Genomic DNA, 27,470 nt, shown 5'->3' on the forward strand with positions numbered 1-27,470 from the left:
CTCTGAATGAGGTCATAAAAATGTATGTGAGAGAGCTATAATAAATGTTAGTTCCAGTACTCAACTGTCATGTGTCATAGAAACATGCCTAGGGGTGGAGGGAAAGCTCTGTCTAAGTGAATGTAAAGACTTTTGAGGTAACAATAGAAAAAGTAAGTTTTCTTTCTGGGTAATTAAAAACGTAGAAGGATCTCGAATTGCTTTAAACGTCATACTCCTGGTTCATTATCCGGAACGCAGATTTGGTTCAAAGCTGTACAAAGCTTCTAGAGGAAAGCATGCTGTAATAGGACAAAGGTTGAGGGGTCTGAAAACATAGAAGGCATTTCTCTTACCCACAGCTGTGAATTAATGCCTGAGATGGGGACTACATAGGATAGAGTATACAAAGCCAGGGATGACCTAGTGGCCTTGGTATGATTACCACAGCATCATAAACAACTCCAGAAAATTCATTACATTGTGGTAAATGTTCTGAGGCAAGAGTGAGTAAAAACCTAGTCCAGAAACAGGTGATGCCCATCCTCAATGTGAAGCCTTACCTAGCTATTACCAATAGGCTGGAAGAGGAAAAGGACCACACGTAGGCAAATGGCCGAGAAACCAAGATGTGGTACTAACATGAAGCTCTGGACTGATAAGATCCTACATTACTTCTTTGGTTTACTACAGTAAGACAAAGTGTACAAAGATGAATAAAATGAAAATGCGTATGACTAATAAGAATTAAAAGCCTAAAAGGAAGTGTGAGTTGAATGTATCAACAGAAAAGTCTCATCCAATGAGTGTGTGACCACTGCTTAGATCCCCTCGTAATGTCGAATGGCACAAGGTAAGTGCTAGGTGAAGAACTGCACTATCTCTATTTCTATATTATTCTTTAAAAAATGCATATATGCGTGTACTTGTGCCTACATGTATGTGTGCTCACATTTGTATTTTTGTGTGGCCATGGTATGTGTGTGCTCCCATGCCCGTATGTGTGCTCATGCATGTATGTGTACATGTAGGAGCCAGAGGACAGCTTCAGGCATCACCCTCAAAAGCCGTGTCCACCTCCTTCAAGCCAGTGTCTTTCTTGGGCGAGACTGGTTGGCCAGTGAGTTGGAACCGTGCACCACCACACTTTTACCTGGACTCTGGGGCTCAAACTTAGCTCATCATACTTACAGGGGAAGCCCGTTACTGACTGAGCCCCTCCCTTCTGTACTATTCTAGTCTCTCTGGCTAGGAGGCCGTGGATGTCGGGTACCTCAAATGATACTAAAGCTCTTTAGCTGTCTGACCTCACAGCTGTGTGAATGAGGAATCCCTTGTGGATCTGCGTCACACCCAGAAGCTGTCACTCCACAAACTCGTGCTGGCACTGGTCATTTTGCAGCCACTAAGGACAGAGGCTCACTAAGTGGAGATGTGCTTCTTACCTCCACAGTGTCTGTTAGCTCTGCCACAGATGCCACTCATCTGTTCCTTACTAAGGCAGAGGATTACTGGCTCATTAATATTTGTTTACTAATTATACTAATTTCTGACACTGGAGAACTTGGGAAAACCAAAGGATTTTACTGACAAAAGTAAAAAGACAAAAAGCCCCAAACAACCACATACATCTTCTAAAGGAAAGGCCTGTGTTTCAGATGTCCTGGGCCTCTTCCCTCTGCTCTAATGGAGACAATCAGTGCACCTTAGTGGCCTAGAGAAAACTGCACCAGCAGCATGTGACAGTCTTTTTAAAAAGTAAAATCACTTTATATGGCTCTTTTCTAATGATCTTGCAGGGAACAACAGATTTATTATCAAGACAGTGTTGGAGGTTGGTCTGATGTATTTTGATGCTAATTACTGTTTGCAGTCTCTGTGACCCACCTTACCTAAGAGCCTAACCTGTTTGACCAATAACAGGCCACCACACCTGGGCAGGGCTAAGGTTCTTGGGCTTGGGGAGACAGAGAGAATCTTGGGAAGACCGGAGGAGAGGAGGAGAAGAAGGTTGCACCATCATGGGTTAGGTGGAGGAGAAGCACATGGCTGACGTGGATGGAGACTTGGCCTAGATGATGATAATTAACAAGTATTTGGGAATTATGGATGGGAGGTAGCTTGATAGAAATTATTAGAACCAGATGGCATGGGACTGGGGAGGTGTTCCCATTCCTGCCTTACTATGGGAAGTAGTTTAGGGGATTACTATCTGCCCTGCTCCAGCTTAACTAAGGCTATTTTAAAATATAACAGGTGTCTGTGTCTTGATTGATTGCTAGTGGGTTAGAAAACTACTCCCATAATAATAATAACTATAGGTCTGATAATAAACATGATTAGGTCATACTGGTAAATTAACAACAACAATAGAGAACTAATGAGGGTTGGCTATGTGCAATGCACAAGACACACATGATTCCAGCTACATTATTTTCTTAAGGCCTACAGTTTTCTATGAGGTAAACGGCAGTCTCTTTTTTCAAATGGAGAAACCAAGGTTTAGAAAGAGCAACAGTCTGCTTGCTAGTGTCCCTCAGATAGTAAAGGAAAGGCCAAGAATCCCAAACCAGGCTGCACTTCCATGCCCTTATCTTTCACTAGTAGGCCATGTACTTGGGTAATGAAAACTCAGTACCTAAAAGGAGAATTAAATTGATGAAATTTGGAATCTGATCAGTATCTACATTTTCATAAACAAGAGCAATGTGCAACAAAGCTAGATTGATTGATTTATCTATTTATTTATTTGTAGACAGGGTTTCTCTGTGTAGCCCTGACTGTCCTGGGAACTCACAGAGATCTTGCCTCTGCCCCTGAGTGCTGGGATTAAAGGCATGTGCCACTATTACCCAGCATAATTTTAATAGTAATATAGTACATGTATAAGTCTCCTCATGCATGTATATGCACACATGCTCATTCATGTATAGGGGTGCTCATGCCTATATGTGTACATGTAGGAGCCAGAGGATAACTTCAGGTATTACCCTCAAAATACATTTATTCACACATTCACAACACATCCATAATACAATACAGTCATTGGACATACACTGCACCTCATACATTCATTCATATAATACATTCATTTAATAGTAATATAGTATAAAACGAGGTTATATTAATTACCTTGCAGCCTCATCTTCTAGTTTCTTTTTTTGAATTTGCTCTAATCTTTTTCTTTCAATTTCCTTCAATTTGTCACGTTTGATTTTATGAAGTTGTTCAAGGGCTAACTGCTGTGTATTATAGCTTTCTCTTAGTTCCTACGGATAAAATACAAGTAAGTCAATACTTAAATATTTTAATCATATTTACAATGTAGTATTTGCACTAAAAACAAATTACCTAGATAAGTATAATTAAAAGATTTAAAGGTCTACAAGAACTATTTAAATTATATAAAAGCCTAAATACAATAAGTACTTCATGCATCTACTAAGACAAATACATGCTAAATTCACTTATTTCCACATCAGTTCATGTATAAAGAACATAAAATAGCTAATAAACCAATTATTTGAAGTATTGTTTTCAATTGAAAATATAATTCATCAAAATATGGAAAAATTTGCTTGTAATAACATTTAAAGAAAAAATTTGTAAAGTAAGTGTGTGTGTGTGTGTGTGTGTGTGGTGTAGGCCAGAGGCCTAGGCCAACCTTAGGTATCATTCCTCAGGCACCAAACTCCTTGTTTTTTGCAATAACTCTCTCATTGGCCAGAAACTTGCCTAGTACCTTGCACTGGCTGGCCAGCAAGCCTCAGGGACCTGTCTGTCTCTGCCTTCCCAGTCCTGGGGTCACAAGAATACATAGCGGATTTTGCAGTCCCAGTGTTCCTTGTATTTCCATTCAGAAGCGATCATTACTCTTGGTCTAAACAATTACAGAACTTCATTTCTGTGCTCAGAATGACTGGTCAACAGGACATGAATATGATCCAAGCTGGGTCAGAACTTTTCTGGGATACAGACACCTTGATCAGGTAAAAAGAGAGACTTCTCTGGCTCATTACACTGAGATAAACTAACCCTGGCTCCGTTACTGCCAAGTGAGAGCATGAGTGACAGAAATGAAGTCAGCATGAAGCAGAGGTAGAAATTAGAGACCGAGCAGAGCAGAGCAGAGGACCGGGGAGCCCGGTCTTCAGCTCCACTGCTCAGCGTTGCAGGAAGGGCCGTTTCCAGCAGCCATCCTCCCACTCACTCATCCTGGTCTCCTTTCAATAGCCACCATTTTGAACTGATTTTCTTTCCCTTGGAATCTACAGAATAATTAACAAGGGTAGAAAAAAAAGGAAAAAAGAAAATAAAAAGAGAAAACAAAGCTGAAGGAAAGAGAAAACTAATAACAACCAACAACTAAAACAACAAACAAACAAAAAATAGAGAAAGAAAAGAAAGAAGGGGGTAAATCCTAAAATAATCAAAAGAAATTTAATAGCAAATTAGGGAGCTAAATAATATTTGAACATGTTTTAGTTTGGTTTTGTTGTTGTTTTTAAACTGTATGGTGTCCTTTCACCCTCCTAGTCATAAAACTCTTAAACCCAAACCAAGACAACCTGTGTATTTCCAGAAACAAGCTACCTGGCCTAAGGGTAGCGTGGTGACTGAGACTGTCCAAGTGTCTGCGACTTACACAAATGCTATGTACAGGCCTTAGTTTCCATGATTTTATTTGTTATTTTTGCCTCTAAATTTAACTGAAAAGCAAAAGAGCACAGTGGCTATGTGGAGAAGCAGGCTGGCCTAGCGTTAAGAAGCGTGCCTCTAGGAGGAGCCTGCAAATGTGAGTCAGGTTCTGTCAGGAACTACTTGTACTATCGAAGTGAAGTTTTACAGTTTCCTTATCTGAATGTGTCTCACAGAGTTGCCAGGCAGCAAAATGAATTAATCCTGGTCAAGTGCTTATAGCATTGCAGGCCACATTCTTAGATTCTCAATAGATATTAGCTATTAGTGACAGGAGCCAGGACTCAGGAGAATACCACCAATTTTGAGGGAGTATAAAGAGCAACCCAATTAATGTCTGAACGTAACCTGTGTGCCCTTAGCCCTCCAACTCATCCTTTGAGATTGAGCTGCAGGAATTTTCCAAGGAGGTTTTATTTCAAGCCTTTAGTCCTTGAAATGGACCTTCTTCCAATGGCTGGCTAAGGACAAAAAGTCTAATAACTGGGACCTTTCCCAGCAAAGACTGAGTAATCTTACAGTTTCAAGTTCTGCCAAGAAGTAGGAAGTTGAATAAAATATAAAAAGTACTTGTTTACATGCACTGGAACACTGTCAAGGCACCAGAGAGAGGCGAAAGACACCTGACACCCAAGCTTTCTTTTTCCAGGCACTCATCCATCTGAGAAGCTGAGAGAAAGCAGTGGCTAGGGAGCTAAGCAGAGCATCCACCTCTCGGAAGAGCTGTGGTAAACAGGCTGGAATTCCTCCTGAAGAGGAGGGCCCATTTTAATTGTCTATCATGGACCCCTCAGGATTAGGGAGTAAGTAAGGGGCCAATGGTTCCAGAGAGCTACAGTCCACGCCCATCATGGTAAGGAACGTGGATCAGGCAACAGACATGAGCTGGAGCAGTAGCTGAGAACATACATCTGATTTACAAGTGTGAGGCAGAGACAGCTAACTGGGAATGGTGTGGGCTTCTGAAACCGCAAAGCATACCCCAGTGACACACCTCCTCCAAGATGGCCACACATCCCTGTCTTTCCTAAGCATTTAAATATAGCCTACGAAGGCCGTTCTCACTCAAACCATCACAGAAGTCCCACTTTGAATCAGCTCAGTCAGTAATTGAATTAAGGTGATTTGTGCCATTTTGTTTGCCCAAAGCAAAAGAAAATTGCCTCTGGAAAGAAGAGGACTCATTTATCAAAATAAAAATGAATATCCAATCAAGTATACCAGAAGTCAATGAAATAAGAAAAAGGGCTGGAGAGACGGCTCAGCAGTTAAGGCTGCCCTTCCAGAGGACTCAGGTTTGACTCCCAGCACCTACAGTGCAGGTCACAACCATCCCCAACTCCAGTCTCAGAGGAGCTGACGCCCTCTTCTGGTCTCTGCAGGCACTGGGCATACACACTGCATACAGACATTAGCAAATTAATATTGATACTAAATAGATCAAGGATGAACATTGTAAGCTGAGGATACCTAATACCAGAAAAGAAAACAAAAAGGTATAATGAGGCTACAAAGACCAGTGAAGTAGAGTTAAACAAAAACATCCCTCCCTGAAGGAACTCCTGACAATTAATGGTTGCTGGGCAGGGGTGGGTGTAACCATTGTTAAACCGCCATAGCTTAAGTAAAGTAAATACCTCCCCACCCATGCTCAGGCAGAATCCTGATTACATGAAGTAGGCTTTTAGAAAATGTAAGAAGGAGGAAGACTTTTTAGAAAGGATAATGGTCAGCGACTATGCTCAGAGTACATTAATATATATGCATGAAACTGTATATAAATAAATAAACTAAAAAAGGGCAAGATGAGAAAAAGAAACACAAAATAGATGAGACAAAAGAAATAACAGAAGAAATAAAATGACATTTTACAGTCCAAATTTGTCAGTAAATATATTAAACAGACCAACAATTCCAACTAAATATGAAACTGAAATTATAAACTATAACTATGTTGCTTATAAGATAAAATGTAAATGAAATAAACAACAACTTATACATAAGATGGAAAAAGATACACCATGCCAACAGGGCAAAAGAAAGTGGGGCACGTTTAGACTAATATATCAGGAAATATCCCTCATAAAGGTGTGTGCGTGTGTATTGTGTGCACACTTATGTGCGTATGCATGAACACAGGCTTGCAAGCAGAAGTCAACCTTGAGTATCTTTCCTCAGGACTCTCTACCTTGTTTTTGAGACAGAGCCTCTCACTGGGACCTGGGAGTCAGCAATCAGGATAGGCCAGCTTGCCCCAGGGGTTACTCTGTGTCTGACTCCCTCCCACACTGTATCTCTTACTTCCTGCACTAGGGTTATAAGCATACCTCCAGGCCCAGACTTCTCTGTGCATGGTTGTGGTTGAATTCAGGTTTTCGTGCTTACATAGCCAGCACTTTGCCAAGAGAGCTATCTCTCGGGGTAGCTCAGGACTTGCCTGAGTCTCCCAGTCTGGGATGATAGGAAAAAAAAAAAACCAACTAGTCCTCAAGGCAAGAAGCATCTCTAGAGGGGACACCATGACAAAGGGACCCATGCACCAGTCAACTACAATTGTAAATCTATTCATACAGCAACATAGCCTCAAGATCTGTAAGTAACAAAGTAACAAAATTATCAAAGCGGGAATCCTATCATCCTGATCTCTTTAACAGAGAAAAAAGCAGACAAGAAAATGAGCATACCAAACCACTTTGCTTTCATTCTGGGGCAACAGTTTGTAATTTGAGGGTCAATATACTAAGATTTTAAAATTATTTTTAGTACGAGTCAGAAGTCCATGAATGTGGCTAGGAACAAAATTGATTTTTATTTTCACTAACTTCTATTTGAAACCCAGGATTTCCATCAATGTCAAATGCAAGCAATACACCACCATGGTATTACTAATATTTATTACATTTTCAAAAACAGAAACTGAAGATGTTCTTATCATTATAGATTACTTGATATCTTAACTTAAAAATAGTATATTTGTCACTAGATCTTATCAATTCATAAACATAAAAACATATTCTAGAACTTTTATGTTTGATAATTTATTTTTAAAGCATATAATGTTCACACACATATACATGTATATATGTACACATACATATATATGTGCACACACACATGGTAGAGTTGGGGATTGGACTTAGGGCTAAGTGCATGCTAGGCAAGTACTCTAACCTTAAGTTACACCTCCAGTCCCTGTGATCTAGAGAGGAGTCCACAGCATAAATATGAGTAAGATGCTTTGCTTCAGAAACCAAAGTTCCTATCACATGACTCAGAGCTCTTCAGGCTCACACTTTCTGCTACTATACCTCATCTTGGAGAGAAGATGTATAACTGACATCCAAGTTGCCCTTTGCCACCTGGCAGGTACCACTAACAATTCTAGTGTTGGCAGATTCCGTTTTCCTTCTATGGAAAAGCACTTCTTCAGTTACTATTCAGAGTCAGTGGTAGTGGCTTTTTATCACATGATAAGAACAAAAGTATTTGTGTAACACATGGGGGTTCACAAAGTACCCCACCCTGTGTCTGTGAGCATATGCATGCTATTTCATCACCACCTACTGATCACCTGGTCACTAATTTTCATTTATGCATGTCTTTTTACCTCTGTGTTGATGGCCCAATCAAAACCTAACTCTGAGGATAGACTTTTGAAATGCTTCTAAATTGATCATTCTTACCATTGTGCCTTGAATTCTATAATCATCAAAAACAGAACCACCACTAGCCACATACCTTTCTCCCACATAAGCTGTTAGCCTCTGAGCTACTTTGCCTTTGCCACGTCAAGGATTCCTCAGTTTCACTGAGACCCCCACTCTGTTGGCTTTCTTCATCAGCACCTGTTCCTTTAAGATCCTTGTACAGCCAGTTCCTATTTCAGCTTATCTTTATCATAACTCTCATGTTAGGATCTATAACTCCCCTTCCCTCCCATCTTGAACAACGTCTGCTAAAATCTCAAACCTCTATGAAGCCAGGAGCCTACTTCACTAGCCGAGCCATCTCTGTGCTTTATCATCCCAGCTATATATTATGAGAGAGTATCATGTAAGTAGGCATGCAGTCTTCAGTTTAAACTCATGACCTGGAATGAAACAGGCTTTTAACACTGCTTAATACATTGTTTTCTTCTCTCACGTGTGTACTCATTCACGCCTGCCCACCAATGCACCTACTTTAGGCTGATCTCCTTCCCTCCTGAAAATTCCTAATCCCCCATATATTCTTTTTCCTAAAAATCTCACCTAGAAACGACTCCTACTGATCTATCCCTCTAGCATGTAGAAATATTCTTTTTAAAGAAATCCTTTAATCTATGCTCTGGAGTTTTCTTTTTTCCTTCTTTTTTTCCTTTCCTCTTTGTGTGTGTGTGTGTGTGTGTGTGTGTGTGTGTGTGTGTGTGCGCGTGCGCCAAAGTTCAACATAAGATGTCTTCTTCAATTGTTTTCCAGATTATTTTCTAATAATGTCTTTTATTTATTCGTTAAGAATTTCATACAATGTGTTTTGATCATATTCAATCCCCTCCCCCAACTCCTCCCCCAATTCCTCCCCCAACTTCCTACCCACCCAACTTCATATTCTCTTTCTCTTTTAAAACCAAAGACACAGACAAAACCCCCATGGAGTCCAGTTGTGCTGGCTGACTGCTCCTAGGTGGGCCTTCCCTGGAGTATGGCTGACATAGCATTCACCATATGTTTTGAAATGGGATCCCTTACCATCTAGTCTCCCTAGCACTGGGATTACAGGTAGATGTGCAACATCTGGCTTTTTTTTTTTTTTAACACCAGCCCCTTTTCATGGCATAGAGGTAACCAGGGACTGTGATTTATCAATTATAATACTTATTTATAATCAGCTTCCTCCCTGTGGTCTTCTTTAAGGTCTCCTTGTGCCTTCATTTAACACCTGTCAGCCTCATGCCTTCTTCTTAGTCTCTTCAGAGCTGCTCATACACACTTAACAGTATTCAATCCCACCCACTGCTCACCCAGCTTCTGTTTACTACTCAACTGAAATGGCACTTTCAGGAGTCCTCAACGGAGCTGCTGTGGAGTCTATGGAATTTCCCAGCACTGTGTTAAGTGATCTCTCTGTATCACCTTCCAGCATGACTACAAAGGCTTCTTTTCTTGCTTTCTGTAACCACAGTCAAGCTTCCTAGCCACTGCCTTACAGATTTCACACCCCTTTAGCGTCCTAAATTGCCTCTTTTGAAAGTATCAATAAGCAATAGGCAGGAAGCAGAAGGAAGAAAGTAAAGCAAGACAGGAGAGGCGGCTGCCTGGAGAGAACCAATGCTGGCTCGAGGAATCAGACTGTTCTGCAATGCGTATAGTCCACAAATCTGCACTGAACTTCATTTTACAATGAAGAAACTCACACTTCAGTCTCTATGTGATCTATAGCAAAATTCTGAGACCAGATAGCCTGGTCAGTCACACTCTACTCCTATATATCAACATTTGGGCCCCTGCTGCTGCTACCTTCCCAAGAGCTGAGGTGTAGTTACTGTGGGAGATACATGAAACTGCCTATTGCATACATTTTAGCACTGAGTAGTAGGGGAGGCAAGTGGTCAATATAAATCACCTTTCTTTAAACTACACTAAAGGTGGAATTCATTGATATTTCAAATAGTCTGTGAATTACACATGGCAAAGCATATAATTTACACATATTAATTTCTACTTCAAGTTTAAGTATGTTAGAACACATGGCCTGACAAGTAATGATGCCCTTGTATTACTGATTCTTTACATTTTTCCTTATTCCTTAATTAGGACGCAGCCTGGTACACACAAGACATGAACCTGCCCTAGACTGCAGATAGAAACTTCCTGGCTTTAAGGGATATGGCGATTTGCTCTCACATTCCCTTTGTTTTCTCCTGAGTCATCCCATTAGTTAACCCAATGAGCAGGGATAATGTAAGGAGCCAGTGGGCTCTACATGAAGGTGGACACTGCGGGCAGCTTTTCCTGGCTTCTGGCATTAGACTCAATCAGGCAATTAGACAGCAGAAGGACATTAGAGCAAACAGAAGGGAAAAAAAGGGTTTCTGGTTTATGGTTTTTCCAAACAAAGATAATCAGATAAAGGCAAAGAATAGTCCAGTTTAAAAAAAGAAAACAGTAAAGTAACATAAAAAAAGGAAGCTAGATATTAGAAAATAACCTTAAGTAAGAGGAAGAGGTTGTTGAGACAGCTTAGCAGAGACAAAAGGCACTGAAGAACAGAGTCATCCATATTCCCACACTGTAAGATAAGGCAGACAAAAGGCCAGTTAAACTATGTACAGACTTAAAAAGAATTTAAGGAAGGTAATTTGACTGGCTTGTTTGACCATCAGTGACAAATGATCATGTTTTAATTTTCTAAAGACTCTATCTTTGTGTAAAGTACATTATCAGCATTATTCTCAGCTTTCTGTCCTTCACTGAAGCCACCACGATGCCTTTTTTTTTAAAATCACGCTGTTTATTCCTAGTTGTTGCTAATGTTACTCTGAATAAGCCAACAAGATAAAAGCCATATGAAGAAAGTTTTCTTAAAGAATTACCATATAACACTGTGTGCTCTGATAATTTTATGCATAGTTAGCAAAGGATGAACTAAGACTACTCCCAAATTGGAATGAAATACCATTAGTCTAGTTTTTAGCTTTTTTTTTTTTAACCTCCATTCATAGTTTCAGTATCCAACTAACATTTTATTGTCTCCATTCGTATGGCTTCAGTACCCAATTAGGAAAAGGAAAGGACACACAGTGTGCTTGGGCACCTGCTCTGCCACAGCATCAAACAGTAAACTAATGAATCGTGAACTCCTCTTTTCATATGAAGTTAATAGTCTCAGATTCCCTTTAGATTTCACTAAACACTAGGGTTAATTATTTTAGAGCAAAGAGACAAACGAAAAGAATTTAGGATGTTAGAAGAAGATCTACCATTAGAGAAAATTTGAAATTTCCATGTTCACCCCTCCCCCCCTTTTGAGACAGGGTGTCATAAAGCCCAAGCTGGTCTTAAAGTCTCTAGGTTGCTGAGAAAGGGCCTTGAATTCTGACCCTGATGTGTCAGCCTCCCAACTTCTGGGGTTTACAGGTGTGCACCCCCACAACCAGCCTGTTTTACACTTTAGGATGTTGCTGAGATTACTTCTGAAGTGCTGACAATGGCAGTTGTTTTTGGTTGTGAGCCTAGCCTTTAACGGCTGAGCCCTCTCTCCAGCCTAGGCAGTTGTTTCTGAGATACATGGATGCCAATAAAGAGAGCACATAGCCATCAAAATCTGAAACTCAGGGGAAAAGATTTAGTCTTATGACACAATATTTACTAAAATTTTAGAGAACATTAAAGCAATATTATGATGATTCTGGCAATTGCAGTGGTATAATCAACTATGAAAATGTAATACATGTACTAACAGTAGCTCTTAAAGGAAGCAGCTACAACAATGTGAGGATAATAGAAGATAAATACCTTCAGTTGATTGTTAAATGAATCCATTTCTGAAAGCTTAGATGCAGTTTCTTTTTCAAGAGCATCTAATTGTTCTTTAAGTCTTTGGCATAATTCTTCCTTTTCTAATGATTTTTTATGAAGTAAACTGATCCCTGAATCTGAAGTACAAAAATATCAAGTCAGTTCACATTTGACAGAAGTTTATGTCATTTCCTGTCTGGTCAAAAAGATGTAACTAAAGAAACACAAAAGGTATATATTATTAACATACGTGAATAGAAGAGACACTACTTTCTACTCCCAAATAATATCTTGCAAAGGTCCTCAAAGTTAATAGATATAAGTATTGGTTCTAACTGAAAGGATCGGGACTTGAAAAACTCCACATTAGAAAAAGTTTTTGACCAAAGCAACGGGCATGATACCATTCACCTTGTTAAAGAAGGTGAATATACAGGCATGACAGAAAGTGCACCTCAGGTAACAGGTATGCAGAAAGTGTACTGAGGCAACAGGATGTGCTGCTGAAGTCGTTTTGTACATACTCATAATGATCTCAAAACCAGAGGACCACCCACAGCAAAGACCCAGTAAGCATTGCTGACAGGATTATTTAACAACTCATGTTAAGATGTACACGATTTTAAAAAATTTACACAAGGATAGAGAAACTAGGCATAAAAATAGTGTTTTACCTTAAAACAAAATAGTAACACTACTATATAAATTCATATCCTAAAATTTTTATTTTTAGGGTATGGAAAGCAAGTACAGAATTTGAATAAAAATAAACATACAGAGTAAAAAGCTAAGTCCTCCTGGATGTGAAACCCTAACTTTTCCTTTCAGTATTTGTTATGAATGAATACACACTTAGATATGTGTGTGCTCATTCAGCTTTTACTTAGTAGACCTACAGTATCTACAGCATTCTGTAACACACAAACCTCTATTTACTTTTACTTAGTAGACCTACAGTATCTACAGCATTCTGTAACACACAAACCTCTATTTACTTTTACTTAGTAGACCTACAGTATCTACAGCATTCTGTAACACACAAACCTCTATTTACTTTTTAAATTTTGGTGTTAGTAGAGATAGACGCAGGGCCTCACACACACATGCCAGGTAAGCACTCTGCCCCTGAGCCACAAACCCAGTCTTAGGTTAATTTAAATTTAACAATATATTTTATCAATTAGGACATGTAGCTTTAGTTCCATTTCCATAGAAGCTAGACTGCGGCTATCCCATTTAAGCATAGGCACCATTCTCCTGTGTTTCTCTGAGTTCAGCTTGTTTAGAGTTCACATGTGACACAATGCACTTTCTTATTTCCATGGCTGACTCATCTGACTGGATTACTCATGATGTCACATATGGCACTGGATCCCTCTTGTGTTTGGTTTTGGTTCTTTGAGAAAGGGGTTCTCTGTGTAGCCTTGGCTGTCTTGGGCAAGCTTTGTAGACCAAGCTGGTTTCGAACTCACTGAGATCTACCTGCCTTTGCCTCTCTGGGTGCTGGGGTTACAGGTGTGTATCACCTCACCAGCTTCTTTGTTGTTACTGTTGTTGTTGTTTAAGGTATAAGATGTGTATGCACACACTTTCATTTCCTATTGATGGGCATCTGTTCCCAACCTGGCATGCAGATGCTACAATGAACATGGAGTACCCACGCCTTTCAGACAGCGATTTACTTCTTTCAGCTCCACACTCAGATATGGGCCAGATGGCAGTTTAACTTCTAATTATGTAAGAATATGCTTTATTATTTTCTATAATACCTGTTCTGATTTACCTTCCCACCAATGGTGTGCTAGATTTTCCTTTTCTCTCTTGCCAACACGTATTTCTTCCCTTCCTGATAACATCTATCCTTGAGGTATGAGATGATTAACTATACTGACCACTCTTCAGATACTCATTTTTATCTGTTTTTTGTTTTTAAATTGAGCCATGTGGGGGATTTTCTACTGTTTGGGGGATTTTTAAAAATTGGGTTGTATGAATTCCTTATATATTTGGATATCAAAGCTCTAACAGGTACATGATTCTCATATATTTCCTCTCAGTCTGTGGGTCACCTTTTCATCTTGGGCATTTCCTTGGCTGTGCAGAAAACTTTTAGTTTGAGATAGAATGGCTTATTTCATATTTCTTGAGCTTTTGATGATATTAAAAGATCATTTGTATGACAGTTTCTTTTTGATGATTAAAAAAAAATCTGTTACTAGGGCTAAAGAGATGGCTCAGTGGCTAAGAGTACTGGCTGCTCTTCCAGACATCCGGGGTTTGATTCCCGGCACCCCATGGCTGCTCATGGCTGTATGTAAGTCCAGTTCTAGCAGACCTAATGCCCTCTCCTGGCCACCCAGGCACCGCACACTTGCAGTGTCTAGACATACGTGCAGACAAAACACACAAACATATAATTTTTTGTGAGACAGGGTTTCTCTGTGTTAACAGCCCTGGCTGTCCTAAACTTGCTCTGTAGACCATGCTGTCCTTGAACTCACAGATATCCACCTATCTCTGCCTCCTGAGTGCTGGGATTAAAGGTGTGTAACATCATGCCCAGCCAAAATAAAGTCATTTTTAAAACGCCTGCTAAACAAAAAGGAGGAACTGAAGGCGAGCTGGGGAGGCAGGGGTGGATCTGAACTGAAGGTGAGCTGGGGAGGCAGGGGTGGATCTGAACTGAAGGCGAGCTGGGGAGGCAGGGGTGGATCTGAACTGAAGGTGAGCTGGGGAGGCAGGGGTGGATCTGAACTGAAGGCGAGCTGGGGAGGCAGGGGTGGATCTGAACTGAAGGTGAGCTGGGGAGGCAGGGGTGGATCTGAACTGAAGGCGAGCTGGGGAGGCAGGGGTGGATCTGGGAGGAGTCAGGGGGAGTGGGACTAAATATGATCAAAGTCCACTGTATGACATTCTCAAAGAATTAATAAAAATATTATACTAAAATGGTTGTAAAAGATGTCAAGGTACTTTTGTCTGTTCTCTTCTGAGCATTTTATAGCTTGTGTCTTATGTTTAGGTTTTGATCTATCTTTGTTGCTTTGGGTTTTGAGACAGGGTCTCATTCTTTAGGCCAGGGTGTCATGGAATTTGCTATGTAGCCCAGACCAGTCTGACTTCACGGCACTCCTCTTGCCTCAGTCTACCAAGCGCTAGGACAGGCATGAGCTACTATGCCCAAGCTCAGGTCTTTAATTCATTTTCAGTTGATTTTCATGTCTAGGATAAGATAAGGAGCATTTTACTGTTTTGCATGTAGTTATCCACTTTTCCTTACACTATTCACATATGAGATCACGCTTTCTCATTGATTACTTGGTACCTAAACTGTGAGTTAAAAATAAACCTTTCCTTTCTTCAGTTATTTCTTGTCAGGTATCTGGTCACAGCTATGAGATAAGCAGCTAATACAATTTGTGATAATATTTTCCACATTATTCTGAAACTTTTAACTTATAGACAAAAACTTAATTTAGTAGAATGCCATTTTAAAAATAATAATATATTAATAATTATTTAGAAAAGAAACACAACAAAACTTAGAGACTTACCAGGTGTGTTATTGAGCTGCATGTTTTTAATTCTTTCATTTAATAGTTGCTTTTCAGGTACGAGATAGATAAGCTTATTTTGATATTCCTTTAAAAAAGAAAATTAGAATCTCATTAAAACAATACAATGTCCAAGAATATTTTTAAAACTTTAAAATATGACTTAATCACTTTTACACAAAATAAAAATGCTACTTGGTTGTAGTGTAGAATTATATAGGATATAAAAAGAAAATATTTAGGCAAATACTTAGGAATGGCTGGCTGAATTTAAAGGAATCAAGAATGCGTTCATCAATGCGTGTCTAGAGACTAAACTTTCTGCACTGTGATGGATGACAGTTGGCAAAGAACGAGAGGGCATCTGTGTACTAGACAGCATGTGCACACAGGCCATGGCACTCCATAATGCCTATGTGTACATCAAAGAGGGGCTGAAATCCTAGGGAGAAATAGGGAAGCAGTTTTAAACCATGTAAGAAATGGCTTTGCTGTGACCATGGGAACCCTGATTATCCATCCTTTCAGTAAAAAGTTACATAAGAGGGCTCTCAGGTGGACAATACTTGCAGCGTCCCTACTTTCAAACAGCAATAATTGGACCAGACTCTGCTTCAGAAGCAAAGATGTACCTGGGTCTCTGAGAGAAACATTTAATATTTTCTCATCACTGTTCTGAAAGACTAACTTCTAATCAAAACTTCCTAAAAGGCATAGCAACACTTTATTGCAATGTATAATGTGGTATGAACACAGGTGTTCTGCCATAATCCAGCGCTGATACTTGATTCCCAGAACTACAGTGTTCAGGGGTATGGCTGAAGGACGTGATTAAACTCCGAGGACTGTCCCTCATTAAGGGGATTTGGTCCTGCATTGCTCACTGGCATGTGAGAGTACAGCAAGAAGAGGCTGCTTTTGTGGTGGAGTACACCTGTCAGTAAGTATTAGTGCCCTGAGCTCCAAATGGACAAAAACAATACATAAAGTTTTGGGTTGTTGTTGGTGGTTTTTTTCTTTTTTGTTTTTTTGAGACAGGATTTCTCTGTGTTATCTTGGCTGTCCTGGACTCGCTTTGTAGACCAGGCTGTCCTCAAACTCACAGCAATCCACCTGCCTCTGCCTCCCGAGTGCTGGGACTAAAGGCGTGCGCCACCACCACCCAGCTATAAAGATATTTTTGGTGAAGTTCGAAGTGGTGAGTGTTTATGTATAAATTTAAGCAGAACCTAACCATGTCAAGCCCAGTTCTAAGAGGGAGTAGACTTTCCGATCTTTTCTATCACAGGTATGCCAGAAACTCAGATTCCCAAAGCACATCACCCACAGGAGGAATGGCAGGCGACGGCACGTGTCTACAGACCACTGAGCAGCAGAACACCCACCTGAAGTTCCTGTTGGAGCTGTTTGATTTCCATAATCTCCAGGTCACACTGTTTGTCCAAAACTTCTAGCTCAGTCTTTTGTGTTTGTTTTCTGATTCGGACATCTTGAAGTCTGCCTGAGATCTGTTGATGTTTTCCATTCTATAGGAAGATCATATACACATATATGGTTTTTTAAAAAGTGCTAACAGGATATATTCCCTTCAGGAGAAAAATCCTTTCATTTAGCTAAATTTCAGATGACATTTATGATTCATAGTCTGAGGAGAAGAAGGTCGATAATCCAGTGGGATTCACTTCACATTCATTTATATGAAGAGTTATTACCAAGAAGCAAGTCATTCTGAGAGCAAGAGCCTATATGTCATGATGAAAGTTCACAAAGACATCACACTGGATTTTTTTCTGGATCATGTATTCACAACTACATAAACACTCTCAAAACATATTTAATTATTCTTTAAATGCTTGCATGTGATATTTAGCATTAGCCTCTCCTTCTCTGGTTTCAGTGTTATTTTCTAATCTGCGTTAGCTAACCAGTGTCCAGAAGGAAGTTCTGGGTTTCACTCCATTTATCCTACACTGCTCTTTTCCTTATGTGAAGAATACCCTATTGGCCCTGGGGAGGCCAATAAAGCAGAGAGAAGAAATTGTCCATAAGATCCAGGAAGGAGCATGGGGTGGGTAGTAAAGAGTGAACTGTCACTTCACCCTCCAAGCCAAATTTGTCTAACACTTAGAGAAACACACTTTAAAGAGGAAATTAGGGTAAAAACAAAACAAACAAATAAAAAAAAGTCTTTGGAATAGGCCCCAATCTAACTGGAGCAATTCACTGAAGGAGAAGAAGAGGACAGAAAGGATTCTAGAAATGCGCATGCACAGAGGAAGTCACAGGACAGAGTGAGGCCTCACCAGGAGCCACACCTTGACTTTCTGCTTTTGGGATCTCAGCCTGTGGTGTTTTGTTGCTACAGCGCTAGCAAAAATGCAGTGGAGTGAGGAGAAATGGGTTGTCACTGATGAAAGTTTGACTAGTTAATGTCTTATATTCTGAAAACTGCTCACTAAAAGGAGTATGTTATAGAAGTTCTAGAGCTCATTTTATCTTCACCATGTGGAAGCACAGACTGGCCCTTCCGGATACTGACCCATGCTATTGTGCTGCTGTGTTACCTCAAGCCTTAAGGCAATGTTAAGTTTTTTTTTAACATTAATTTTTTATATTTATTTATATTGTGTGTATATGTGTGGGTGTGCACAGAGGTCAGAGAGCAATTGGTGGGGGTCAGTTTCCTCCCTGAACTATGGGTCCCAGAGTCTAAGCTCAGCTTGCCAGGTGTGGCAGCAAGTGGCTTCACCTGTTGAGCTACCTGGCCACTCCGTTTTCTCCCATTTTTAAGAAAAACTAGGCCATCAAAATAATGGTTCTGAGACATCCATATTGCATACAGAAGCTCAGGGCTTTAGACCTCTGTGTGGCACTGTGGCATGATTAATAGTCATGATATTCCTATAAATTAACTTAAAGCCACAAAATAGCATCTTTCTGACCAAAGAGATTATGATGATTTATTTTAAAAAATAATTTCAATGCAATTCAAGCCATCCCTCCACCCCACCCAAGGAAAAACTCAGCTGCCACTGCACAAGATGCAAATTTGGTTCTGGCACATAGGTAAGCACTCGTTATGAAAAATCCTGACATATTCTAGCACAGGTTCTAGATCTCTTTACCTTCCCATTTCAAAGAACCTGACCCTCTAACATTTGCTGTGTAAAAAGCAGTTAATTAGAATGACTAATATTAGTTAAAAATTAGCTTTTCAAACTGAAGGAAACAGCAAGAGATATTTAGGTAAGCTATTTGGTTTTGTTTGTTTGTTTGTTTTCCTACTTAGCAACCGAACTCATTTTATTCAAGCAAACCCTGGATAGGAAATACCAGCATTGCTCAGATAAATTCCATGCAAACTTTAGCCTTACCACTGCTTCCAGCTCAAGATGGAGACTCTTCCTTTTAGAGGTCAGCCTGATGATTTCTTCTTGCTCTCTATTCTTCTGATTGAGAAGCTCCTGTCGACGGATTCTTTCCCATTCTAACCGACGCTGTCTTTCAAGCTCCTGTTTTGCTGCCTAAAATTAACAAATTAATGAAACTTTTAAATTTACAAAATCTGCATTATCTAAAATGTCATGGAATGACGGTGTTTAGGAGTGAGTGGCAATAGTGCCTAAGGGTAGGTGAGCAAATGTTGCTTTCTCAATGGGCCTTAAGACAGCCACAAAAGTGTCTTTTATTCATCACTGAACCATCTTTTTGTTGTACTAAGTATAAAAAACAAGAGAAGTAATTATCCCTTTATTCTGGAATCAGAGGAGATACAATTCCACTTATAATTTTCCCCAGCACTGTAATTCACTGTGTTCTGTTCCTGGCTCTTTAAAAATACAACCAGTGTTTCTTTTATTTATTTATTTATTTATTTATTTATTTATTTAGTTTTTTTGAGACGGAGTTGTTTTGGTTTTTTGAGACAGAGTGTCTCTGTGTGCCCTCGGCTGTCCTGGACTTGCTTTGTAGACCAGACTTCTTGTTCCTCTTTGCATCTTCATCTCCCTGCACTTCAAGTCAGACCGTGACTGTGAGTTCTAGGCCTGCTTTCCCCCAGTGTCCTCCTCTGCCTGACCCCCTGCTCAGCCGTGCAATCAGTCCTCTGACTGAGGCCTCCCCAGCTCTGCACCAGGAAGCCTTCAAGTCCGTACACACAACGAGCCTCTTTCCCCCATCAAGGGGAGTGTGACTCACTCTTTAACTCTGTACAGGATCTAGAGTGACATGATACAGACGGAAAAGCACAACAGGACTGAAAAGGTCAGCAGATTCTTAAACAAAATGTACTCGTTTATTAAATCAGGGATTTTCTTAGGAAATAACTTGAAAATTACCTCTCGTCTTTCTATCTCTTTTCTCCGCTCTTCCTCCCGCTGTCTCTCCAGTTCCCTCTGTTTCTCCAAGCGCTTTTCCAATTCCAGTTGCTTCTTCCATTCCTGTTCTTGTAGTTCTCTCTGCTTCCGCTCCCACTCTTCCTTTTCTTTCTGGGCTTTACGCTCGGCCTCCCTCTGCTGCTGCTCCATCAGGGCTTGGCGCCGCTTCTCCAGTTCCATGTTTCCTCGTTCGTAGTTGGCTTTCCGTTTGTCCTCGAAAGTAACTAAAAGAGAAGAAAGAAAGACAGACAGACAGACTGTATGCTTCTCCCGCAGCCTACAGAACCTCTCATCTAGTTCAATATACTCTGTCCTGGTAGTCATTTGGGTGTTCTTATTTCCCCTAAGGATTCTTTTAACTCAAATGTAAACAGGAAAGATTTATTTCCTATAAAAATACTCACTTCTTCAAATAACCAAGGTTGTGTTGTTGTGTTTTATCTCTTATATGTCATTAACATTTTGAAGAAGTTTTTTGTTTGTTTGTTTGTTTTGTTTGTTTGTTTTTCAGTGCTGGGGAGCAAACTTAGTTCTGGCCAGTCTACAAATGAGCTATAACCCCAATTTTTTTTTCTAATTTTCAAACAATCATGTGTATACTCTTTCAATCAATCAATTTTTCCAAACTAAGGATTTCATTACAGAGCTTGACCTGATTCTTCTTAACATGGAAGAAACACAAATTTCCCAAATATTCACATGCTCCCCTCTTCCGTTACCATTTTCAGTTTTACTCTTCATTAAAATGAATAAATAATTTTTAAAAACCCACCCAATGATCTGGTGATGCAGCTCAGTGGTGGAAATGCTTGGATGGTTTACATTAAGCACAGGGGCTTGATCCCCAGTAATATATACATACATAGCTACAACTCTCATCCACTGGTTTTTTCATATAGCAGATAATTTTTAAGTCTATAAACACTCTATTTATACTTCAAAAATAAAATTTCAGCTGTGTGGTGGCTGCGCACGGCCTTTAATCCCAGTACTTGGGAGGCAGAGGCAGGCAGATCTCTGTGAGTTCGAGGCCAGCCTGGTCTACAGAGCGAGTTGCAGGACAGCTAGAGCTGATACAAAGAGAAACCTTGTCTCAAAAAGCCAAAATAAAATAAAATTTAAAAGTATAAAATTAAAACCTGGCAATTTCTTCTGAGGTTCTTCTTCTTGTGTTTTCTGATATGAAGGCAGAGTTCCATTAATGGAATCAATTTGCTTTCCTCCTCTAAGAAGAACAAACAACAATCAGTGTCACAAAGTCTGAGAATTTTCAGACTAAAAAAATACAGATTACCAACATTTAAAACAAGTTAATATTTAATGTATAATACTAGAGATACTTGAAATACAGTATGGCCATTAGTCATACTGTGCAAAGTACTTGGGTGTTAGAGAGATCTGGATTCAGTTAATTACTGTTCCTGGGCAAGTTTTTCTTAGTCAGATAAACTTTTCCCTATCACATAATGAAAACAACGCCTCTTATTTACTTCCCAGTGTCACTCATTAAGTATGAAAGTTGAAGGACAGAGCAAATATTAACTCTCCTCTAAACTAAAGCACAGGCTTCAACAAGTTCCGAAGTAAAAATGACACATAAATGATGAAAACACAGCCCTGCAGAACTGCATACCTGAAAGATGGAGGGACGAGCTCGGGAGGTAAGGTCAGTGGGAGTGGCTGTCCAGCTTTGGCCATGTCGGTGAGGTGCATCGCCAGGATGAACTCTTCAGCTTTCAACTGTCCATCACCATCAATGTCAGCCAGAGTCCTAAACGAAATGTGAAAACTCACAATTTACAAGTCTACTGAGAGTTTTTACTGACTATATTAAGAGTACAGCTTTTATTTTTAAGAGTAATGACAGTATAAATGCTAAGTTAATATGTTTTAGTGAAATGTAAATATATACAAAACAATGAGTCAATTTTTACCCTTAATTTTCATAGCCCAAAAGAAAGGGAAGGCATTGAATCATCACAGCAAATGCCCATTCTGAGGAGGTGATTTTTCATACTTCATGTTCAGTTCACTACATTAAAATGAGATAATCTCTGGACAGCAACCTAAATCATTATAGAAAACTACAGGCTGGAGAGATGGCTCAGCGGTTAAGAGCACTGTCTGCTCTTCCAGAGGTCCTGAGTTCAATTCCCAGCAACCACATGGTAGTTCACAACCATATAATGTGATCTGGTGCCCTCTTTTGGCCTGCTGGTGTACATGCAGATGGAGCACTCATACACAAAATAAGTAAGTCCAAAAAAAAAAAAAAAAAAGAAGAAGAAGAAGGAGGAGGAGGAGAAGGAGAAAAGAAGGAGGAGGAGAAGAAAGAAAGAAAGAAAGAAAGAAAGAAAAAGAAAACTACAGTGTTACTTATAAAACAAAGGTGAAGTTCTCAAGAATGCACGCTTCCCCAAGTGAACAGAACTTTCAAACGCCCACTCTTATGGAGCATACTTGAGTCACAAAGTTTTACAGAAACACTGATTTTCTGTTTGGTTTTTCAGAAACGATCTTCAAGAAAGATTTCTTACAATAGAGAATCTATAGTTTGAAATCATCAATGGACAGACTCACCAAATAGTAGCTAGCTGAGTTTGAGAAAGATTCGACTGAAGAAGAGCATTTCTAGCTTGAAAACCTGATTGAGTGAGAAAACCACAGAAGGAAACTTCTTTAGTCTCTTTTAAGCCATGCAAACAATGCTGCTGTTTTTTGGAACATTCACTACCCAAATGTTTGTGCCAGGGGACAGGTACTGGGCATTCCGTGGTAATCAGAGATTGCTGAGGATGCACTGTTCCTCCACCTGCTTCCAGCACGGCAGCTCTGAGAGCACGGGCCAGCCACAGGCGTGGAGGGGAGAGGCTCTCCAGCCCTGACCTCCCGTACACTTCCCTGCATGCATGCTCTTCCCTCGGTCCTGTCTTCAGTTTCTCTCTTCCTGCATGATCTATAAGGGCTGCCACTCCTCTGGGAACCCCTGAACACACTTTTCTATCTGTTTTCAACAAGCATCTACAGCCTGATGCCCCTGCTTGTACCTCCACAGCCCAAACCTCACCTCCTCTCTATTTATACTGCTACATCCAACCACATACCTACATATGTTTCAATGGGCATCTCAAAAAAAAAAAGTATGTCTAAAACTTCTGTCTCCATCATGTCCCTTTCTCCAATTTTCACTCCAGACCGCTCTCTCCTCTATAAATTGCGCTACTGTCCATGCCATGACTCAAGACATAAATCACAGTTCTTTCCTGACCCCTTTTCCTTTATCCATCATTCACTTTGTCCTACATAAGACTTATTGGCTGGGAGAAGAGGAAGTGTGAAAGATGGTTGAACACACTTGCCTATTACAAGTATATATCTTGTGTATAACCACTGTAAATTTATGCAATATGTTTCTGTAGAACATTTGAGTTAGAGCGTAAAGCATGAGCAGGGAAAAGGGCAAGTGGAGAAAATGCGTTCTCTCCAGGAGCTAAGGCTAATTGCTGCCACTACCGCGCCCTGCGGTTTGGGGATTTTATTTACTTCAAAGCTTACAAGATGAAATATGATCTTTCTGAGAGATGCTTTTCCAAAACGTGTGGTGTATACTCCTTGTACTTAACTTGGTGTAAGTACTTGAAGAAAGCAATCAAGATGAATCCATCTTTCAATAATTACACACTTACAATATTCTTATGTATGAAATGCCTTCAGTGTTAGAACTTTAGGTAAGACATAAAGTACAAATTCAAGTATCAGCTTTTCAGAAGTTTACATGAGCAACCAACCCTCTCCTGTAAGCACTGTACGCCAGTTACCTGAGAGGTATCCGCTCATGCTTTTGTCTAGGCTGTTGAACTTTTGCCGATACTTTAACCTTGAAGGCTGAGGAACTGCCCACTCTGAGGTCCCAGTCTTGGGCGAGTTCCCTGAGAGGGAAGCAGTTGAGGAAGTTGAGCTATAATAAAATGTATTTAAAAGTTTACGTTACTAAATAAATACATTTAATTAAACTTTATAAGATAAAGACTTTAAGAATCAATATACAATATAATGCCAATAGATACATACAACTCCATCTATTAAGAACCTATAAGTTCAGGCAGTTTGCTGGCCAGGGACTTTATAAATGGCATTCCTTATCTTCCAAGCATACTTAAAAGATATTGTCTACATTTCTTACTTTGTTAAACTATGGTTCAGTGATGTTAAGAGGGGAAGAAAGGTCACAAAAGTCAATGGCTATTTAAGTTACAATACAATATTTTTCTGGATGAAAGGTAACACCATTTTGAAGAGAATTATGATGATTTCTATGGAAAGTAATAAATGATACTTTTGTGTTTTCTAAAATTTAAAAAACATCACGTCAGCCAGGTACGGCAGCACACACCTTTAATCTCAGCACTCAGGAAGCGAGGCAGGCAGATCTCTATTTCGAGGACAGCCTGGTCTACAGACTGAGTTCCAGGACAGCCAAGGCTACACACAGAAACCCTGCTTCAGAAAACAACAACAAAAAGAAAACTTAAGTATAAGTATTTATATTTGTCTATTACAAAGAACAACCTGGATAAGCAAGGGCTTATTAAGTGGAAATCCACACTGAAAGCAGACAGTTCTGTGCATTAAGTATTCATACCTACTAGATCCTAGATCAATCAGAGACTGGGCCTTCTGGATACTAGCACCACCAAATCCTCCCATCATCAGACTGTAAGATGATGCATGAGGCAATGCTGGGAGGAAACGATAAAAGGGAAAAGATTTATACTAGGCAATTCCACAAAGAAGGACATAGCAGGTGCTTCTTCACGTGTCTGACCTACTAGACACTTACTTGAAGAAGAATAAGGAATGGATAAAGGCTGAATGAGACTGGCGGTTCCATTTGGTAGTGAAGATGTACTAACAGAAGGCACTAGGGGAGCAGGCATCATTAGGGGAGGAATACTGGTCCCTGAAGTTGCAGAAGACAAGGGTGTTGTTATCGGTGCAACTGGAGGCAATGGCTGATGAATGGACAGGTTGGGCATGCTTCCCATCCCTAAAGACAGAAGAGGAGAACACATTTTCAATGGTAGCAAATCAACTATAAAATACATGCCAAAAAAAAAAAAAAAAAAGAAGAAGAAGTTACAGCACAAAAAGCAGCTTCAATTTTGTAGAAACACCATGGGCAAATGATCCTTACAATGTTCCTTAAAGCAGCTTTGAATCTGAAGTGAAGGAGATAAGCTACTGCTTTGAATGTTAATCTTCATGTATGGACAAAAGCAGGCATAGTCGTCATTTTGTCTTCCTTCTCTTATCTCAAAGATAAAATGTCTTACCTGACTAAAAGGAGTAGAGAGACTTACTCAGGCTGGTACACTACTAGACTAATACGCATGCTCACTCCTCAAACAGAATGTGGTCTAATTAGTAGATGGAATGGTTTACATAGTGGGCATGTTTATATGTATGTATTACTGGCAAATGTGCTATATGCTCATGTTTCTTCTAAGAACTCAAAGATAAGCTCCCCCCCAAACCCCGGAGACAGGGTTTCTCTGTAGTCCTAGCTATCCTGGACTTGCTTTGGTAGACTAGCTTGGCCTCAAACTCAAAGAGATCTGGGATCCCGAGTGCTGGGATTAAAGGTGTGAGGCACCAACACCTAGCACAAAGTTAAGTCTTTAAAAATAAGTGATGACTTCTATTTTCTTAACTGCAGAACACTAAGTATAATATAAAAATATGGCCACTGGGTAATTTGGTGTTTATCTTTACGCTGAGCACAACAATGGAAGAATAGAGTGTTTTAAAAATTTAACATCTGATGTAAAGGAATGCATTCTCAACACAGACACACCTTACTGAATGCTTTCACATAGAGTGCTTTCACATAGAATTAATAAGAAATTGGCTAATCAAAATTATATGGAAAACATACCAACCTGTAATCTCTGATGACTATATAAACTAAGTTGGGCAAAGACTACAATTTTTAGGCCTCAATTTAGCTGGTTAATTAATCTTTAAAGAAATTTCTACTCATCTATGATTTTTAAATTACCCACACAAATAAATTTAGTCAATCTTCTTGTTTTCTTTATTTAATATTAAGGACACATACTGTATCTATCTATGAGGTATAGTGTGGTGTTATGATACAAGTATACATATATGATAACCAAATCAGGGTATTTATAATATCTATCATCGCAAGCATTTATCATGTCTCTATGCTAATAACATTCAAAATCACTGGGTGTGGTGGCACATGCAGGTGGAGCTCTTTGGGTTTGAAGCCTGCCTGGTCTACAAAGCGAGTCCAGGACGCCAAGGCTACCCAGAGAAACCTTGTCTCAAAAAAACCACAAGAAGGAAAAAAAGAGATCTCTTCTCTTAAAGGCATGATACGTAACTGGGAGTCTGGATTATCATTTTGTGCTAATACATCCTTTCTTGATCCCCAAGGAATCAAGCTTATCAAGCAATACAGCTGCTAAATTAATAAATACATACCAAAACGAGCAGAGATTAGTGGAGAGAACATAGGGGGTTGTTTCATGACAGGAGGGAGAACTACAGGCAGCTGCTGGCCTTGAAGCTTTAGCTTTATGAGTTTCATAGCTATGGAGAACTCTTGCTGGTCCATCTTCCCGTCCTTGTTCAGGTCTGACAAGGCCCTAGAAGGAGAGAGAGGTGAGTAGATCCGTGTTGGGGTGGTGATGAGGAAATAAAAATTACTGTTAAGGTTGAAAAAAATAAAAACAATGACAAAGCATTCACATGTAGATCATCACTTAATTAAATATACATATATATGAATAACAGAAAACCTCCACAGTAAGAAATACTAGCCGGAGATAGTATCTAACAAAATGCTCACAGACTGTACAGAATCTAGATAGTCTGGAGAGGATTTCCAACAATCTGGATATAAACTAATATACCATATGAGTATATTAGTATATACAGTATCTCAAGAATACTATAATCGTAAACTAGGAACGACAGATTGCACATTATAGAGGCAGAGATAAAGGGATTGTTCCATGTTGGAGGCCAGCCTGGTCTACAGAGTGAGCTTTAGGACATCCAAAGCTATATAGTGTGTGTATTTTATATAGGTAAGTAAATTCTAAATTTAACTTATTCACTTGTTCAAAGAATTAAAATGTTTGACTAGTATTCTATCAAGCACTCAAAATGTTCCTACGGAAAAAGAATGGGGTAGAAGTTATTATTTGTTATAAATACATTTTAAAAGCATAATCCCAGATACTCTTGAAGACATGTTATTTCTTTATGGGTATGAGTCCTTTGCCTACATGTATGTATATGCACAACATGTGTGCCTGGTACCCACAGAAGTCAGAAGA

General features: G+C 39.6%; 1 protein-coding gene across 6 annotated transcripts in view; it reads right to left on the bottom strand.

Moving 5' to 3' along the window:
- ITSN2 (intersectin 2) overlaps positions 1-27,470 on the bottom strand; it is a 111,142-nt gene that overhangs the window by 50,368 nt on the left and 33,304 nt on the right. For 5 of the 6 annotated variants that reach the window (XM_084793402.1, XM_084793401.1, XM_084793400.1 and 2 more), the window contains exons 5-18: positions 26,611-26,774; positions 24,941-25,147; positions 24,743-24,839; positions 23,919-24,058; positions 22,681-22,744; positions 21,734-21,871; positions 21,240-21,325; positions 20,062-20,324; positions 19,099-19,248; positions 17,110-17,250; positions 15,725-15,812; positions 12,171-12,310; positions 10,864-10,944; positions 3,112-3,248 (exon numbers count right to left, since the gene is read on the bottom strand). In XM_084793402.1, coding sequence (XP_084649528.1) covers positions 3,112-3,248; positions 10,864-10,944; positions 12,171-12,310; positions 15,725-15,812; positions 17,110-17,250; positions 19,099-19,248; positions 20,062-20,324; positions 21,240-21,325; positions 21,734-21,871; positions 22,681-22,744; positions 23,919-24,058; positions 24,743-24,839; positions 24,941-25,147; positions 26,611-26,774 — 1,896 coding nt within the window. The remainder of the gene's footprint in view (positions 1-3,111; positions 3,249-10,863; positions 10,945-12,170; positions 12,311-15,724; positions 15,813-17,109; positions 17,251-19,098; positions 19,249-20,061; positions 20,325-21,239; positions 21,326-21,733; positions 21,872-22,680; positions 22,745-23,918; positions 24,059-24,742; positions 24,840-24,940; positions 25,148-26,610; positions 26,775-27,470) is intronic. The other variant, XM_084793403.1, reaches the window with a different exon arrangement.

This window comes from Acomys minous, assembly GCF_964271855.1.
Source record: "Acomys minous genome assembly, chromosome: 8".
NCBI lineage: Eukaryota > Metazoa > Chordata > Mammalia > Rodentia > Muridae > Acomys > Acomys minous.